Genomic DNA, 20,261 nt, shown 5'->3' on the forward strand with positions numbered 1-20,261 from the left:
TTAATTAGCACTTGGCAATAAACTGTGTATGTATATGCTTAATGGGAATATTACAATCTCATTCTTTCTAAATAATGGAGACAGAGGTAGTTTGACTGAATGGAAAGTAGGTGATGGAAATAGGTTTAATTTTTATTTGTAAAGGACTTGTATAGAAGTGAAGTTCAATTATTTGAACAAATAAGTTGAAAATTTAAATTCATGATTAGTCTAATTTACCTAATTTTTCCTATCTAGAGAGCTTTTAGATTTACAAATTAAAAGGAACAAAGTCTTAAAATATTTCATAGTTATTATGAAATAACTAAATTTTACACTCTAATATTTGAACTTATTACTGAAAATATGTAGAATGAAGAATAAGTTAGAATCTTTGATGTGTAAAATTGAAGAAAATTATTGTGAATTCTGAGCTCATAGTGTCTGAATTGATGAGCCTTTACCTGAATTACACACCCAGGTATGCTGCTGCTGTTACTTTTTTGTACCTGCTGGTAGAACTGAAGAGACCAAGGCCATCTTTCCTCAGGGCTTGTGGGTGTGCTTCTGGCCGCAGCTGCTTGAGGGTAGGTAGGGATATGGCACTGAAGGCTCTGTGGCTTAACTTCTCACCTTAGCCTTGAGAGAGCCCTTTTTCCAGAACAAAATAGTCCTCCTCATTTCCTAGCATTATACAATAGCTCACGAAGCTAAGAAGATGTTGAAAATGATGCAATTTACATGGCATTTCCACATATTTTATAATGATGAAATTGCACTGAAAAGTCCTTTGCATAGAAATGAATGTGATTTTGTTCAATTTTTTCAACTAAATGTAATTTTGCTAAGAAGGTTATTAGATCGAGAGACTGTTTAAAATTTAGCCTATTCGAATTATAATAGTCCTTCTAAATCCTTCTTTAAAATGAGAAAAGTGCCTTTGGTTAGCATGATAAAAGTTTCCTCATACATTTATCCCATAAAAGGAAAACTGAAAAGTTTTTTAGGGTGTTCACCTGAACATTATTTTGCTTTTTTTCCTCCCTTTTTAAATCTTTTTTAAAAAAAGATACATAAATCACACAAAATGTTACATTAAAAAATATGAGGTTCCCTTATGCCCAACTCCCCACCCCCCCACTCCTCCCACATTGACAACTTCTTTCATTAGTGTAGTACACTCACTGCATTTGATGAGTACATTTTAGAGCATTGCCACACAGCATAGGTTATAGTTTATGTTGTAGTTTACACTCTCTCCCAGTCCATTCAGTAGATTATGGCAGGATATATAATGTCCTGCATCTGTCCCTGCAGTATCACTAAGGACGACTCCAAGTCCCCAAAATGCCCCAGTATCACACCTCTTCTTCCCTCTCCCTGCCTTCAGCAACTCCTGTGCACACTTGCTCTTATTTTGACTTTCATTTCCCCCAAAAGATGGAGTGAAGGCATGCTGCGTTTCCTACTCCCTGTGGGAATCTTTGCATTTGCTCCAGTTGCCCTCGTGACGTCTTGGGCTTCTACCCACCACAGCCGGCTGACCCTTGCCTTTCACAGCCTGGGCAAGGATCTCTTCAGAGACTTTAGAACAAAGTAGCATCATTTCACTTCATTGAGAACTAAGCAAACACTGGAAGCCCGAAACCAGCATTCCCCTGAGGGGGGGGGTCCTGGAGGAGCACCCCCTTTCTCTGTATGCAGAGATCCCTTCAGGCACTGTCTTCCTTTCTTTCCTTCTCACCTCTCTTTTAATCCTTTCCATTAGCCCCTCTTTTATTTCCCTCTTTTTTAATCAGTCCACTTAAATGGACTTAGTGCTGGGCATTATTCTCATCATCTTACAAAGTAGTGACTTATTTAACTTTTTAAAAAAATGTGTGGTTCCATTATCCCTCCAGAGTGGGAGAGAAGCTCCCTGCGCCACCTCAAATCCCTGTTCTGTTACGTCATCTTTTCTCTCCTCTGTGTCTTGTTGCGTCATCTTGCCGCGCCAGCTCTCCAAGCCAGCTGGTACTCCTTTGCTGGGTGGCTTTCCCACACAGGGTGGCATTCCCACTTAGGCGGACACTTCTGTATGGGGCAACACTCCTGTGCAGAGCACGATTCCAGCGTGGACCGACACTCTGCATGGGCCGACACTCTACGTGGGCCAGTCTGCCTTCAGCAGGAGGCCCCAGGCATTGAACTCTGGACTGGTATTGTATCTAGCACTCTGGCTACAGATTCTGTTCTCTTAAACACTTTGCTGTCTGTCAAATTGTAATTAGCAACTCACCTCCCTAAATATTTCCCAAGAACACCCTCTTAGTTAAAACTTGACTGTTCTCTGAGATCACAGCTTTCTGGGTGGAGGCTAGTCATTCCACCATATCCCTTCCACCATGGGGCCAGAGATGGCACCCACATTTTCATAGTTCTCCATTGCTTTGCCCTCTTGGTTCTACCTTCACACAAAAGCCTTTTCTTATTGGTGGTTCATGCTACCTATGTGTAGCATTTGTCTCTGGCCCCCTGTCCTTTTTGCTGCCATCTGAATATCACCATTCACCTTTTTAAAAATTTATTTCTCTCCCCTTCCCCCCCAGTCCCCCCCAACCCCTGGTCGTCTGCTCTCTGTGTCCATTCACTGTGTGTTCTTCTGCATCTGCTTGCATTATCAGGCAGCACTGGGAATCTGTCTTTTTTTTTCTTTCAGATTTTAATTTTTTATTTATTTCTACCCCCCTCCCCCAGTTGTCTGTTTTCTGTATCAATTTGCTGCGTGTTCTGTGTCCGCTTCTGTAGTTGTCAGCGGCAGGGGAATCTGTGTTTCTTTTTATTGTGCATCTTGCTGTGTCAGCTCTCCGTGTGTGTGGCGCCATTCCTGGGCAGGCTGCACTTTGCGCTGGGCAGCTCTCCTTACTTGGCGTACTCCTTGTCCGTGGGGCTCCTTTACACCAGGGACACCCCTGCATGGCAGGGCACTCCTCGCACGCATCAGCACTGCACATGGGCCAGCTCCACACCAGTCAAGGAGGCCCAGGGTTTGAACTGCGGACCTCCCATGTGGTAGATGGACGCCCTAACCACTGGGCCAAGTCCGCCGCAGCCTTTCACCTTTTGAGGACTTTGTTCCCAGGCTTACTTTATCTGCCAATCTTGTAACTGTTTGCTTTTGCACCATGAGGACAACCTGTCCAACCTTCCTGGCTCAACGTGCGCTTTGGAGTCAACCAGAATGGAGGCTTCATGTAGCCTCTGACCAGCTGGGTACCTGTAAGCAAATTCCTTAACCTCTTAATCCTTTAGTTTCTTTATTTGTAAAACTGACAAAATAGTAACCTGTCAAAATAAAAAGAGGTAACGTACATGAAGTGCTTAACACCGGGCTTGGCACTGTGCAGTATTTCTGAGACAAACTCCCATCTGGCTGTCAGTCACCACAGCCTCCACCCTTCTTGCAGTTTCGCCTCATCCAGGACTCGGATCTCCTCTTCCAGGCCATCCAGGCTTTATTCCTTTTCAAACCAGCCCACATCTATCACGCCCTTGATCTGGGTATACAGGAACAATCATGTACAAAAAAGAGGCTTCCTATGCACTACCCCGTCACCAACAACTTGCACTGGGTGTGGAAAGTTTGTTACAATCAGTGACAGCACGTTTTCATAATTGCGCTATGAGTTAAAGTTCATAGTTAACTTAGGGTTCACTGTGTAGTATAGTTCCATGTTTTTTTTTATTTTTAAATTTTATTCTGCTATATACAATCTAATATTTCTCCTTTTACTCTCGTTCAGACATATATTTTTCAGTGCTAACTGTCCTATCTTCTTGACAGATATCTGACCTGGTGGCAGATGTTAATGGTGGAACAATCCAGTCATTTTGCTTTTTTGCCCCAGTACCTGAACAAAAGAAGAGCCCGAGTCCCTGCTGTGGCCCACAGTCTGCTCTGTGCCCTGGCCCTGCCTGCATCTCCTCCTTTGCCATGGTCCTCTCTCCTAGCCTGCCGTGCTCAGTCACACTAGCTTCATTCAGAGCACAACAAACTCTTCCCTGCACAGATCTTTGCAAATGACTGAAGATTCCCTCTGCTTGGATATTTTCATTCTCCAGGTCTCAAAGGACACTACACTAGTCAGCCAAAGGGCTGCTGATGCAAAGTATAGAAATCTGTTGGCTTTTATAAAGGTTATTTGGGGTGGAAGCTTCCAGTTACCAGGCCCTGATGAGTCCAACTCAAGGTTACTTCCTCACCAAAGTCTGTTACCACATGTTGAAGCAAAATGGCGGGTGACCTCTGCCTGATCTCTCCTTCCATAAGGCTCCATGGGCCCAGCTTCTTCTGATCTCAGCTGTAGGCTGGCATAGGGCACATCTCTCTTCCTGGGGCTTTAGCTGTTTGAGCCTTCTCCTTTCTGTCACATGGCACGACTGAAATGACCATGTTCTCTCCTCTTCTGTCTCATGACAAAGTCCTGTCCTTTGGCATCTATGGAGCTCTTTCTCTTTTCTCCTGTACCTTCTGTGTGTCTTCCTGACTGAGTGTCCGTTTCTATAGCCCACCAAGGGGGTGGAGACTTAAACTGCAGTAGACCCTACTGACATGGTCGAATGAAATCCCTAATCTTAACATAATTTAATCAAAGACATCTCAGCTCAATCTCTCAATCAAAGGGTATCATGCCCTGAGGAACAGACCAATTTACAAACAGTCTTTTTTTTTTTAAATTCACAAATACCAAACTGCTACAGACACCATCTCAGAGAGTCTTTCCCTGTACACTGTAAGGAAAATGTCCTTCTGAGTCAGTGTTTTCTTGTTGTAGCAGTATGTGGACATCATGCCCCTTATCATAAGTTATAATTATCTGGGTGTCTGTTGGACTGACTGTCCTACTAGATTAAGCCTCATGGGGGCAAGGACCATGCCTGTTTTATTTATCTGTAGACCCAGCACTTTGTACAATGTGTGACATGTGTAAGGGGCTTAATATGCTTTTATCAAACGAACCAGAAAATCAAGAAATCATGCAGTCCGTATAGACTGTTCTACTGCAGATGTATGTTTTCCAAGCTCGGCAGCATCCTGTTTGGCATTCTCACTGCCCTGCCCAGTTCTTTCACTCACCCATGCTCACTGCTCAAGCCTCCTGTCCAAATGCCTTCCACCTTCCACCTCTTAACTGATATAGCTGAGGCTGGGGCCTGCTCAGTTCAAGCCTTTTACTTAGTAAACCTACCTGCTACTGCATCAGTTTCTTAAAATATGTAGGGGAGCAGATGTGACTCAAGCAGTTCAGTGTCTTCCTCCCACATGGGAGGTCCTGGGTTTGGTTCCTGGTGCCTCCTGAAAAAAATAAAAAACAATAAGCCAAATAAACAAAAAACCCCAACAACTCAGGGTTGCTGATGTGGCTTAGTGGTTGAGTGCTGACTTCCCATATACGAGGACCTTGGTTCAATCCCTGGCCTGATACCTCAGGGAAAAAAAATCATATACCTTTAGGGAAATAAAAGGCATCTTTTATTCTATTTAAAACTAACCACTTCAACTGTGTTCTTGACCTGATGGTTGCAGCCTGGATCTTGCTCTACCAGGTATTTCTTCTCTCTCGTCTTCTCTATTTTTCATCTTTTCATCAGTGTCTCTCAGCTTTATTACCTTCGTCACATCTTTCCCATCCTAAAAACAAACAAAACAAAGTAAGAAAGTCTAAGAAAGAACAGAAAACCAGAACGCTTCCTTGATCTTGAATCTTTTTCTTGCCTCTGTTTTGTATTTCTCCTTCCCTTCCTAGCCAGAATATTTAGGAGGAGCCTGGATTCTCTAGCTCCAGTTCTTACCTCTTCTCTCCCTTTCTTTTTTTTAAAAGATTTATTTATTTCTCTCCCCTCTCCTCCCACCCCAGTTGTCTGTTCTCTGTGTCTATTTGCTGCGTCTTCTTGTCTTCTTTGTCTGCTTCTGTTGTCAGTGGCACGGGAATCTGTGTCTCTTTTTGTTGCGTCATCTTGCTGCATCAGTTCTCTCTCTGTGCGGTACCACTCCTGGGCAGGCTGCACTTTCTTTCGCACTGGGCGGCTCTCCTTATGGGGTGGACACCCCTGCATGGCATGGCACTCCTTACGTGCATCAGCACTATGCATGGGCCAGCTCCACATGGGTCAAGGAGGCCTGGGGTTTGAACCGTGGGAACACCCATGTGGTAGACGGACGCCCTAACCACTGGGCCAAGTCCACCGCCCTTTTTTTTTTTTTAAGATTTATTTATTTCTCTCCCCTCCCCCCCGACCCTGGTTGTCTGTTCTCTCTGTCTATTTGCTGTGTCTTCTTTGTCCGCTTCTGTTGTCAGCGGCACGGGAATCTGTGTTTCTTTTTTTTGCGTCATCTTGCTATGTCAGCTCTCTGTGTGTGCGGCACCATTCCTGGGCAGGCTGCATTTTCTTTCGTGCTGGGCGGCTCTCCTTACGGGGTGCACTCCTTGTGCGTGGGGCTCCCCTACACGGGGGACACCCCTGCATGGCAGGGCACTCCTTGTGCGCATCAGCACTGTGCGTGGGCCAGCTGCACACAGGTCAGGGAGGCCCAGGGTTTGAACTGTGGACCTCCCATGTGGTAGACGGACGCCCTAACCACTGGGACAAGTCTTCCACCTGCTCTCCCTTTCTTGAACCTACTACACTACCAGGTGACACCACACAGCGCCCACAGATGGCTTTCTCATTGCTAAATCTGTTGGATGCTTTGGAGTTATGGGTTTATTAACATAACTGAACACTACCTTCTTTAAATTCTTTTTGTGAAAGTCGGAGACATGGCTTTCTAGGTTTTTTTTCCCTTGCCCTTAATAGTCTCCTCATTCCCTTCATTGGCTATCTCTTTATCCCTGAAGTGTTTGTACTTTCAGGGTCTTGAACATAATCCTCTACTTCTTAACCTTGTTCTTTATGCTGGTGAACCTCCCCATTATTCTAACGGGAACATCAGCCAGAAATGTACCAGTCATTCTTGACTCCAGTTTCACTCATTCTGGGTGGACAGTCATCCAGTCCCGTAAATCTTATCTTTCAAATAGCCCTCCCAGCCACTTCTCCTTTCCCTCCCTATTGCCATGCCTCTGTTCCAGGTCCTTTCGTCTCTTACTTAGATTAGTGCCATTGTCTCCTTGTCTCCAGTCTGCCCCTTTGCTTCCAGAGCATTTTTCTGAAGCACAAAACTAATCATCTTTATACTCTCTGCTTAAAAGAATTTATTGATTCCCTGTTGGATATGGGATAAAAATCTCTTCTGCTTAACTGGGCATTTGACTCTTGCCCATCTCTCAAGCCTTATTTCTCTCTCTGCCTTACCTGGAACTGCTGACCTAGCATGCTGAGTAACTACTGGTCCCCTGATGCTCAGCCTGCTTCCATGCCTGGAAAGCAAGCATAGCTCTTTTATAAAGACTCATTTCAAGTGTTGTTTCCACAATACTTTTTCTGACTCTTCAATGAAATGATCATTTTCTCCTCGAATGCCCCCTATGCCCTACAGTAGCTGTCTACTCTAGAAACTATAACTCTTTTTGCACTCGATTATTTAGAAATATCTTTCTTAGCTAGAAGGAAAGCTCTTTGTGGAAATCTTCATTGTGTTCCCAGAGCTTGCCACATATAGAAGTTGAATAAATATTTTTTAATGGATGAATAATGAAAAAATGTGTGATGTAAACTTTATCTGATTGAAAGCACATTTAAGCTTAGATACGCTGTCTTCCCTCATTTACATTCATGTCTAAATCTTTTTTTCTTTTTTTGAGGTACTGGGGCCAGGGATTGGACCCAGGATCCTCGTATGTGGAAAGTAGGTACTCAGCTGCTTAACCTATGTCTGCTCCCTGAGGTCTAAATCTTTACATGAAAATAAAATTCAGTCCTGGTGTTCTAGAACCCCCTATGAATGATGTACCAGACCTCTAACTGGGAGCTCACTCAGACCCAGTGGTTGTTAGGATAACAAGAGACTTAAGACATAATTTATTATGGCTTGATTAGTTTTCCTGACAAAGTTAAGTGACCATGTCCAAGAACACATGTTGAGTAACTGGGAAAACTGGGCCAGTGTTTGAATGCTCATCTGGTTCTTTATCCTTAACCACGGTGGAATGAATATGGTTCCTGTTGAATTCATTTTGACGTCAATATATAATTTTAAAGACTTGCCTTAAGAATGAAATGTTTTGAAATTCTATTTGACAGTTTTACACAATAATTGATTGGAAATTTATATTTAGAAATGAGACTAAAAATTTTAAATCAGATTTCAGCATTATATAAGCTTTATGGTAACGTAAGATTCCTTTAAATAACTTAACAATAGGAGAACAAAAAGAATTCTATTGCTCTTATTTCTTTGAAGTTTTTAGATGACTAAAAAGTGATTCAAAAATCTTTTCGGATTTTTCATATTTTATGAGACATAATTTTACTATAACTTACCTGGTATCAGAAAATGTCTTCCTGTTCCATATTTTTTGGTAAATATTGGATATTTTGATTATGAAAAATACAGTTTCTTTGAAGCTTTAGCTGGAGGTACAGCAATAGTGTGTTGTTCCTATAAATATCACAATGTATTCAGACAAATATTTTTCTATCAAAAATCATTTTTGTAAAAGCTGTCTGTTTTTATGCAACTTGTGATAATAAATGTTATCTTTATTTTAGAATGAAAAAAGAAAAGAAAATGTCTTCCAATTGGAAAGCATGCAATGAACTTATTGCTTGCTATTGCAGTGTATTTTAATTACAAATCAATCTTTTAAAAACAACATCTAACATATTACTTCTGTTCCATATCACTTTTATCAACTTTTTTACATTTTAAATAAATGTATTATTGCCACCACATATATGAGTTCACCTTAAGAAACTCTTATATAAAAATAAACATATGAAACTTAAAAAAAACAGGTAAACTTTATATATATAACTTACCAAAAAGATAAAGCTGTGTTTATTAGGTTATAAAAGAATTGATGGTTTATTAAATTACTCATTTCAGTGTTCCTTTATATAGCAAAAGTTCCTAGCATTTAAAAATAACTTTGATCGTCAGCTGTGAGATTAATTATATTATTTAGGAAGCACTCTTCATTGACTTGAAGGATATCTGATATATGTGCCATATGGTTTTCTATTTAATACTTGAAGGAAATGTCTCTAGTATGAGAAGGAATGAAACTCTCTTCAATTATTCATAAGCTTCTCTTCTAGAACATAAGCTAACATAGATGAAAACTGGCACATGGTTTTTCATATTAGCAACAACTTATCTCAAAAATATTTCTATGACCATCATCTAATACTCTGGTGAAGCAATAGGTTACACTGCTTTTTGCAATAGAAAACCAAATACTAAGAAATACTTTTCAAACAGAAGGCATTTTCTTTTCCTCTACTTCTGGTACTTAGAGAATGTAAAGTATTGACTTAATAAAAATTCAAATGTGTTTTATGACAAATACCATTAAAATATTTTTTTAAAAAGTATTGTGAATGAAGATCTGCCATCAGATTTTAGTCCTAGTGAATAATGAGAACTGTTAGGTCAAAATTTGGTGTAACTGAAACTAGTAAATTGAAAACTGTAGTTTCCATAAAAGCAATAATAAAAATGAGATGATATTCAAAAAACTAATGCAAATAGTAAAGAACAATACATGCATTTACTATTTTAATTTCTGTTAATAAGTCTTTTCCTTATATCCATTCTATTTTTTGATAACTCTGAATGTTGGGAAGCCCTTCTCTCTCTTGGGCTGAAATCTGTCTCATTTGAGGATCAGCTCCGTGAAAGCAGGGCCATGTTTGCTGCCATCAGAAGGCAATGTGGTGGAAGGTCCGCGGTTCAAACCCCAGGTCTCCTTGACCCGTGTGCAGCTGGCCCACGCGCAGTGCTGACACACACAAGGAGTGCCGTGCCACGCAGGGGTGTCCCCTGCGTAGGGGAGCTCCAAGCCCAAGGAGTGTACCCCATAAGGAGAGCTGCCCAGCATGAAAGAAAGTGCAGCCTGCCCAGGAATGGTGCTGCACACACGGAGAGCTGATGCAGCAAGATGATGTAACCAAAAGAGACAGATTCCCATGCTGCTGACAACAGCAGAAGTGGACAAAAAGAACACGCAGCAAATGGATACAAAGAACAGACAACTGGGGTGGGTGGGGGAAAGGGAGAGAAATAAATCTTTAAAAAAAAAAAAGGTAATGTGGGGGAGTAGATGGAGTGGATGTAGCTCAAGTGGTTGAGTGCCTGCTTCCTATGTAGAGGTCCTGGGTTCAATCCCCAGTACTGCCTAAAAAAAAAAAAAAAAAGAAGAAGGTGATGTGCCTGGAGCATATAGAAAGGACTCAGGGAATAACTGAATAAATGAACTTGCGCTCCCACACTTTTATGCTGTTTATGTTTCCTGGGGTAATATGTATGTGTGACAGTTCTTCAGATATTTAAAGACTTAGAAATTACTCCTTAATCCCATCAGTCAAATCTTAAGGAATTTAGTAAATTTGCCCACCGTGGTTATTTTAGTCCATAAGAAATTGCCAACATTTGACTGTTTTTGGGCCCATAAAAATGTCAGTTTTTTCTGATTCAACCTAATATTTCAACTCTATGTCCATTTAAAATAGAATAAGCAAAAGAGAGAAGGCCAAAGCTGGGTTATGACAGAATGAGAAAAGATACACTGTTTTGTAATTCGTATGAACTATCAGTTAATGACAATGGTATTATGAATATACTCTGATCATTTCATATTCATGCTGGGCTCTTCTCTTTCTTTTTTGGCTGCCCCACATCTAAAGTCATCACCATCTTCCCTACTGTTTTAGTTTCCCACCTGGCAAAACAAATCTGATACAATGGGAATGAATTGGCTTATGTTTTTGAGGCTAGGAGAAGTCCAAAATCGAGTTGCCCAGGAGGGCAATGATTTCTCCCCGAAGACTGTGGTGTTCTGTGCCTGGCTGCTGAACAATCTTTGGTCCTTGGCTTTCTATCACATGGCAATGCACGTGGTTCCACTGACTTCCAGTTCCGTGTTCTTTTCGTGGCTTCTCCTATCCAGTTTCCCTTGCTTATAAGGACCTGAGCCATACTGGCTGAAGGCCCACCCTCATTCAGTTTGGGCATACCTTAGCTAATAACATCTTAAGAGGTCCTGTTTACAGATGGGCTCACACCCACAGGACCAGGGTTGGGACCTGAACATGCTTATTGTTGGGGACATGATTCTATCCCCAACACCTACCATCTCCATGTCAGATACCTGCTTACACAGACTCCTTTGCACTACGCTATGGAAACACATTCTAGGCTTTGCCCCAGAGTTTGAATCAGAAACTAGCAACAGGAGGAAAAGGGAGATTGTGGGGTAGGTTGTGTCATCAGTGGTCCCTGTGTATGCTGTCACAGGTATTGGTAATGCCACCTGTGGTACCTGGTGCTCAATAGAAGTGTGGGTGGATTCACTGGACCCCCTCTCCACTGTGACCAGGGGCATCCTCTTGGCTTCATCGCCTTCCAGCTGGTCTCTGGCTCTCCCAGTGTTCCCATATAAATTCATTTTCTCTTAACTCAGCCAGAGTTGGCACCTGTGTTTATAACTAAGAACCAGTGTTTTCTTGATATTTTAATGGTCTATTACTTAACTTTATTACCGTAGTGGAGGGAAGAAAAACCATTTGGTGGTAGTGACTGGCAGGGAAAGGTTTTTAGAATATGCCCCCAATTCACAAACCATGATGGGTTGGTCTCATTTACATTTAGCACATATTAACATTTGGTAAATAACACTAAGATTTTGAAAATGTGGTGGGATAGTATTTTGAGATATTGATTTTGAGTTTTTCTTCTTGTATGTCCTTGTACCCCTTATTCTGGGCCCAGCGCTCTCCCAGGCGGTGATACCCATGTTCTCAGAAGAGAGAGAACACAGAAGAAAAAGTGGAGGAAAGGCTTTGGGTTTCAGTTTTTCCTGCCCCTGGTGTTAGACAAGCCTCCTTGGGTTGGGCGTGGAAGAGAGTTAGAGGACAGGCAAGAGGGTGGGTTCTTGCTCCTCCACTATACCACGAATGAAACAGCAGAAAGTTGTTCTGTGCTCTCTTCCTGAGAAGTGCCCACTGAGGTAGCAAAGCCCGAACTGCCCCTGCTCCCTGAGCGGCAGTGGAGGCAAAGGGGAGACGGTGGGTCATGACTCAGGTGGCCTCCTGGTGTTCTGACTCTTTCACCTTGGCCCAGGAGACAAGAGAATGATTTCCCCTGTGCTCAAGAGGAGCAGGAGGTGGTCAAGGGCCTCACAGCCCCATTTTGAGTTCCTGCTTGCCCTCGTTTGGTGTGGTGAGCAATGGAGTGAAACCCTGTGACCTGGGTGGGCTCTGAAGTTCAGGGAGGGAGGACCCAGCTGCCGAGACACGCGTGGCCCCTGGCTCAGGAGGTGCCAGCCTGCTTCTCTAAACCCATCTCCCACCTCTTCCTTCAAGTCCCCCTTGCTCTGCTCCTGCTCCCCAAGCCTTTTGTGTTTCTAGGACCTACCGAGCACTTTCACTGCAGGCGGCGCGGGCGTCCCGGGCCTTCCCTCTCACAGGCCACAGGGAGTGCGGCCCAGGCTCATCTAAAATGGCGGCCACTCTTCTTCCTATCCTTTTGTAGACTTATTATTTTTATTTTTTCAGGTCAGGCAAGGAAGTAAAGAGTTTATGAAGAAACGAGTACACAACCTGAGACATAGATTGTGGGCGGGCTGCAGGGTGAACTTCGTAGACCTTTCCTTGCTTTATTTTTCTTGGTAGCACTTATCCCTAACTGTCGTGATCTCGTGGGTTTGTGGAACCCAGCATCTGTGGAAGCTCCGCGAGGGCAGAGGATTTATTTGTTGGTGGTTGTATCCCGACACCTGGAGCTGCCTGGCGTACGAAAGGCTCCCAGTTAATACTGGCTGGACGAATGGAGGGCAGAGCAAACTTGAGTTTGTAGACTGAGGTTCCTATCTGCTAAACAAGTTTAAAAATAACCATACCACCTTCAGATTTGTCTGAGAAAATATCTTAGGAGGGAGGTAGAAGATTTTGGATTCTTATGGAGGGAGGCAGCGTGGATTTTGCAGTGGTTCAAATCCAGTCCCCTTCACCACCTAGCTGAGTGATCTCAGAGTAAGTTACAAACCTTGCAGAGGCTTGGTTTCTGAATTTTTAAAAATGGGAGTAAGAAGGTACCTCTTAGAGTTGTTTTGAGGAGTCGGTGAAGCTACGTAAAACGCCTAGTGCAAAGGGGAAGCTCAGTTCAGAGTCTATAGGCTTACGATCGAGTACCTGGGACGCGCCAAGCGTGTGCTGCAGGTGCTCGGGCACCACGATGACAGACACGCAGGCCCTGTGCAGGGAGCTCCCGCCGCCACTCCCCTCTGCACACCCTCCTCCTGCCCTTTTCCTTCCGTGAGTTTGCAGCACTTTGACCCCACCCGGCAGCAGCCGAGGGACTTACCGTTATGTCATTAGTGAACCACATGCAGCCATCATGCTTTTTTCTTCTTTTCTCTTTTGTGTAGAGGTTTTCATTTTGCAATTCTACCATTCTTTGTGAGTTATATTTGTGTTATTTTTTATTTTCATATGTACCAAATTATAGCAAAATCTTTTATTTTTAAAGCAAGGATAATATGGTATTTTTATTTTGTTCACCCATACATCTGTTTTAAGTTGCCATGCAGAAAAATTACGATCTTCCACTTTGTAGAAAATGTCCAGGCAGAATGGATATACAGTATACTTGGTTTTGTTTTCCTCCAAGTATTTATGATTATAATTCTGTGCACATTAGGAATCACCAGACTCCAACAGAACTGTTGGTTAAAAACAAGGTATACTTAACGACTCTAGTGTTGCATTAAAAACAGCTTTTGGCTCCTCGCAGCGGCGGGGCCCGCACACGGTAGCCCCGCGCTGGCTGAAGGCGCTGGCTGAGGGCGCTGGCTGAGGGCGCTGGCTGAGGGCGCTGGCTGAAGGCGCTGGCTGAAGGCGCTGGCCGAGCCGCGGAGCGCGGCGCAGCTGCGGCGGCTGGAGGAGCACCGCTGCGCCGCCGTCGGCGTCTCCCTGCTCGAGCTCTACTGGACCTGGCTGCTGCGGTGGGTCGCGCTGTGGATGGCCCCCAACACCATCACCCTCCTCGGCCTCGCCGTCACCCTGCTCACCACGCTCCTGCTCGTCGCCTACTGCCCCACCGCCACCGAGGAGGCACCATACTGGACATTCCTTTTATGTGCCCTGGGACTCTTTTTCTACCAGTCACTGGATGCAATTGATGGGAAACAAGCCAGAAGAACAAATTCTTGTTCTCCTTTAGGGGAACTTTTTGACCGTGGTGGTGACTCTCTTTCCACAGTGTTAATGGCAGTTGGAGCATCAATTGCTGTTCGCTTAGGAACCCATCCTGACTGGTTGTTTTTCTGCTCTTTTATTGGAATGTTCATGTTTTATTGTGCTCACGGGCAGACTTATGTTTCAGGCGTATTGAGGTTTGGAAAAGTGGATGTAACTGAAATCCAGGTAGGTTTAATAATCGTCTTTGTGTTGTCTACATTTGGAGGAGCAACAATGTGGGACTATACGATACCCATTCTAGAAATAAAATTGAAGATTGTTCCAGTTCTTGGAGTAGTAGGTGGAGCAGTTTTTTCCTGTTCAAATTATTTCCATGTTATCCTTCATGGTAGTGTTGGCAAGAATGGATCTACTATAGCAGGCACCAGTGTCTTGTCACCTGGACTCCACATTGGACTAATTATCATACTGGCAATAATGATCTATAAAAAGTCAGCAACTAATGTGTTTGAAAAACATCCTTGTCTTTATACCTTAATGTTTGGATGTGTCTTTGCTAAAGTTGCACAAAAACTAGTGGTAGCTCACATGATGAAAAGTGAACTATACCTTCAAGACACTGTGTTCATTGGGCCAGCTCTTTTATTTTTAGATCAATACTTTAATAATTTTGTAGATGAATATATTGTTCTCTGGATAGCAATGGTCAATTGCTTCATTTGATATGACGGCATACTTTAGTGCTTTGTGCCTGCAAATTTCAAGACACCTTCATATAAATATCTTCAAGACTTCATGTCATCAAGCACCTGAACAGGTACAAGTTCTTGCTTCAAAGAATCATCAGAATAATATGGACTGAAGAGACTTTCGAACACTTGCCATCTCTTGTTGCTGCTGTTACATGAAAGGAGATATTAAACATTTGTTTAATATTTAGATAAGTGCTATACATATTTCAGCAAATAAAATATTTCAATGCTTAAAAAAAACAGCTTTTTATGGATACATTTCATAGAAACATTAGATAATTTTTTACTAGGTTCATGGGTTTTAATTACTAGAAAAGTTATGACATATTTAGCATTGAGAAGAAATAACTGAGTAACTTTGAAAAGAACAGGCTATCGCAAGGCATTTGGAATAAATGTGGCATCATTTGATATTCAAAGGCAACTTCTGTGTGCTCTGCCTCACCAGTGTCTAGTTTTTCACGGGCATTGTTGGGGGTATTATTGCTACTCAAGGGACCCTATATAAGTCTTCTTATCATTGTTTTTCAAAAAAAATTTTTTTATGCTAGAGTCCAAGCTTTAATTGAAGCGATACTCAGAAGCTCAATGTATGACTGAAAACTGTGTGTGTGTGTGCGTGTGTATGTGTGTGTGTGTGAAGGGTGGAAGGTAGCAGAGTTTTCCTTATTCCTTCACTGAGTTGCTGAGGCTGTGTCTGTAGCCTCTTCACTGACTCCAGGGTTCAGGCTGGGGTATTAGTCACTGAAGAGTGAAGCATGACCAGAGAAGACAGGAGGGCTCTGGGATTCCAGAACCTTTGCTCACTGATAACGACTTTCATGTTTCAGTTTTCTTATCTTAAATTGATTTCATAATACCGGTCCTACCTGCTTCTGAGATGAAAAGACCAAGTGAAAAGTTGTTTAACTAAGGCCCTGGGAAAGGATGAATTAGTCACATAGCTTGCAAAAAATTCTATCCTCTTAATACGTTAGTATGATGCTTGTGTCCTCTTAGCAATCTTTATGGCTAATATAAGGTTAGTTTGTTATTGTGATTATAGTTTAGTTTTATTTTTTCATTTCAAAGTAACACATGCTCATTGTAACAATTCAAACAGTATATAGATGTATATAGAAAACGTTACTTGTCTCCTTTGCCTCTATTCAATCTCACCTCCATCCCAAGGTATCCTATACTATTTTTCTTTGCTAGTGGAAACAGAAGCATAGGGAATTTATTTTCTTTCTCTCTCTTTTTAAAAATAAACCACGGACTCATGTCTCATATAGTAACCATGCACCTTGCCTTTTTTCACTTAATGGGTCATGCGTTGATACGTGTAACTCTAATTCATCCTTTTGATTTGCTGCATTTTAGTACTGAATATGGCCATATTACCATATTAATCAACCCCTTCCTTAGTGATGAAGGCTATTACCAGTTTGTGCAAATTCAAATGGTGCCATAGGAAATCTACATAGAATTGTATGTGCTGGTGCTTTTATTTTGTATATTTTACTAGAATTGGGATTGCTAGTTAAAAAGACTTATCCAGTTTAAATTGTAATTGCCATGGCACCAATTACTTTCCATAGTGGTTGTGGTAACTCTCATTCCCCAAACAGCCATTATTTCCCCTGATATTTTTTCTCTGTCTCTGTCACTACTTTTTAAAAATAAAAGACAAAATTTTGGAAGCATATATCCCAAAAAGTTAGGAATTATTTAGGTGGTGAGATTTAAAGTTTTATTTCTATTTCCTTATCTGTATTTTCGGTTTTTAATAATAACTATCTGAGTCTTAGATCATAAAAATAGCACAGTGTGGTATATTTAAAATCTTATACTAAGTCGTTATGAATATTTCAAGACAACAATAAGACATTATCAGATGTGCAGGATTTCTAAAAATCTGTGATTTGGTATCTGTCCTGAAAAACCTGAAAAGTGAAATATGCTTGCATACTGTCAGCAATACAGTTGCAATATTGAGCATAAGTTTTTATGTAGTTAAATACCAAAAGCCTCGTTCATTGAAATGTTTCCAGACTAGATCATTCCTAAGTTTCACCCTAACAGGCAGTGATTAATAGAATCTGTCTCCAAATTTTGTGGAAGGGGTATCATTATCAACTATTAAGATGTGGCAAAAATATTGTACCAATTTTTGGGAATGCAAAAAAAATAAAGAATTCTTTCATCTTAGTCAAGTAAGTACCCTCTATTAGGGCATTTAAAATGGAAACCTAATAGCACTAGCTTAGTCCTACACTTCTGAGTACACCAAAATAAACAAACAAAAAAGCCCACTACAGCAGACCGTTGTTAAACCTACATTGTTGAGGAATGTGGTCATCCCATAAGAGAAATTTCAAAATAATTGAAGTTTACTCATTTAAATCAGAGCACATTTAAATAATTTTTGATAGAGAGGCTTCAGATGTGACTCTTAAAGTAGCCAAAATGTAATTTTTTTTTTTTTATGACTCAGGGATATTATAGTGATTTTAAGTTTTGACTCCATATGCCTTTGACTCCTCTATTCTCATCTTTTTTACTCTTTGTTCACATCTACTCTCTTCTCATTTCCCAGTTAGAATCTGATATATCTGAAGGACTAGAAAACTGTGGTTATAGAATTCGTCTATAGATTAGCTCTAGTTATTAGGCTTCAACTTTTTCTTTGCTGTTTTTGCTTGGGTTAGATCTGAAAGTCTGATCTCTATCTAGCTAAGAAATGTCTTTTCCCCACAAGAAGCATGAAATCTGTTTAGCGAGCTAAGACTAGCAGAAGTGAAAGACGAGTGAGCAATGTGAGGCACTTCATAACTTGTCATCGGGAAGGAGGCACTGGAGCTGGACTAAGGAAGAGTGACCTGGGAACAGGTGGGAGATGGGCTTGTCCTGGCACTTGGGACCCTATGGATGGGGTTTGCAGACGTCAGAGGTCAGAGGTCAGAGGTCAGGGCTCTGAGGCTGAGCACATGGTGGGAAGGAGCCAGCTCTGGAGGCCCTTGCAGTCTCTCTGAAGATTTCAGACTCGCTGTGGGAGACGTGGGAGCCAGCACCGGTTAGAAGGGACATTTCGCATTTGTTTTGAGTGATCTGTGGTTTCATTTTCAACATTGGATATTTATTCACTTTTTTAAGTAGAATTTTTTTTTTTGTTTGCTAAGGTTCATTGTTAAGTAGGGAAAGAGAGGAAGAAAAACTGAGAGCGGAAAAGAGGGAGAGAGGGATTATAAATGTACTTTATTGCGGTTTGGAAAATAAAGGAGAGTCAAAGAAAAAATGAAACATTCTAAATATATCATGCAGAAATAACAGAAAACCAGTTAAATATTTTTATGTGGATACTTCCAGCTTTTAATTAAATATATAAATATATGCATATACATTTTTCCATAAATTGGTGCGTTCATAAATTTATAAAATCAAAGGATTTGTAGTATGAAGGATTATAGATAAGCTGGTCCTTTTTATACATGTGGAAACCACTAGAATGTTCAGTAAAAATCAGCATCCTATCAGCTAAACAATTATTTTATTTATTAGATGTTCCATTTTCAAATTATTACTTGTGTGTGCTTTACCCAAAGATTGAGAACATGGACATTTAGGTGTCATTTGGTGTTTATTATGCATTTGTATTTTTTCCTCTCTTTTAGAAATAAGGTCTCAAACGTGTATATAAAGTAATTTTCATTGTAAAATAGTTAATTTTTTGAATTGGTGTATTTGCAATTAAAGACAACTGTGTTATAGTAACATTTTTGTGTTTATTTTCTTCAGAGACTGCAAAACGAACATTTCAAGCAAAGGGCATCTTGGCAGGAGAAAGCAGGGCTTTCAAGCCTCATTTGACCTTCATCAAATTGTCAAAAGCACCATGGCTCCGTAAGAGAGTGAGTTCACCTTTTCTGTTGTAAGCCTTATTTTCCCAGGCCACACCAGCTGTGAGCATGGCCAGGGCATGCAGGGGTATTTGTAATGGTTTTTGATGCTCCACCACCATGGCTCTTGGGATTTCAAGTGACTTTGGTTCCTCTTTCCTACCCATACCCACCTCCTAGCCCCTCTTTCCCCTACCTCTGCATCCCCTCCAGTTCCTTAAGATGTCAGGAAGGCTCGCAGTGTTCCCTGGAGGCTGCTACAGCTGCTTTCCTTTTGCTGCTGTGGCTATTAGTTACATACTTCAACCATCATCTGCTGCTACTTCTTCTGTTGCCACATCTGCTTCATCCCTTGAATAGCCTTGAGGCAACACCACCATTCTCTTTGGGTTGTTTTCTTTGCTTATGGGTGTTTGCAGTGTGTTTCTCCCAGAGCCTCCTCCGCTGGCCTCCATATACTAGTGCCATGCCCTGCAACTGCCTTCTTCACGGTTGAAGGAGCTTTTCTACTTCTCCTTTATTATAACTTTCTCAAGCTTCCCAGAGGACCACCTTGATTTTCAGCAGTTACCTTCATTGAGGATTTGGAGCAAGTGTACCAGGGACTGGGCAAGAGGGTAAGTGAGGGACCCCACTCCAAGGCAAATTCGAAAGGACTGCTCCCTGAGGATGGTCAACAGTGACATAGGCTAAGGGACAGGTCTGTTGTCTTCTCCTATCTCAGGGCGAATTCTCTGCCTTCCCAGGCTGCCCCTCCTTCCTCAGAGCTTGAGAGCAACTTTTGGCTTCATGAGTATTTCTCCTGGAATCCTGAGGGTTATTTTCCTGTTTTTCCCCTTTCAGCCTAGGGGTTCTGCATGCAAAGTAAGATATCTGATGGCCTGATGGCCTGCCAGAGATCTGGAGTACCAGAGTTTTGGAGGTGGGCATGCAGATTAATATCTGTTCACTGCTCTCCATGACCCTGCAGCTAAGGCAGATTTGCAGCTCGAGAATTAAAGGTCATGATTTTTAGTAAGTAGACCTTTTTCTAATTTTGGCACATTTTGTATTTCATGTCTCTGTGCTCAGAAAAACTTTTTGGTCCTTTAAAACATGAGTTTGGATGATTTACCATCCTGTAGTTATGAGTTTTCTACAGACTGGTTGAAGATGTCCTCAGAAAGATAATTTGCACTTCTCCAATTAAAAATAAAAGATACCTTGCATGTTTTTTTTTTTTAATACTATGCCACATATTTAATATTATCTATATTAGGTACTATTACTTATTAGGTAAGATAAAAATAATTTTTATAAATAATAAATTTTG

The 20,261-nt window shown here is 41.6% G+C and overlaps 1 protein-coding gene and 1 pseudogene across 6 annotated transcripts in view; both read left to right on the forward strand.

Moving 5' to 3' along the window:
- AKAP7 (A-kinase anchoring protein 7) overlaps positions 1-20,261 on the forward strand; it is a 146,924-nt gene that overhangs the window by 44,219 nt on the left and 82,444 nt on the right. For all 6 annotated transcript variants that reach the window (XM_058307465.2, XM_071218663.1, XM_058307466.1 and 3 more), the window contains exon 6: positions 18,849-18,961. In XM_058307465.2, the coding sequence (XP_058163448.1) occupies positions 18,849-18,961 (113 nt within the window). The remainder of the gene's footprint in view (positions 1-18,848; positions 18,962-20,261) is intronic.
- On the forward strand, positions 13,355-15,305 carry LOC139440071 (cholinephosphotransferase 1 pseudogene; annotated as a pseudogene).

The sequence above is a fragment of the Dasypus novemcinctus genome, chromosome 11, assembly GCF_030445035.2.
Source record: "Dasypus novemcinctus isolate mDasNov1 chromosome 11, mDasNov1.1.hap2, whole genome shotgun sequence".
In the NCBI taxonomy this organism is placed as follows: domain Eukaryota; kingdom Metazoa; phylum Chordata; class Mammalia; order Cingulata; family Dasypodidae; genus Dasypus; species Dasypus novemcinctus.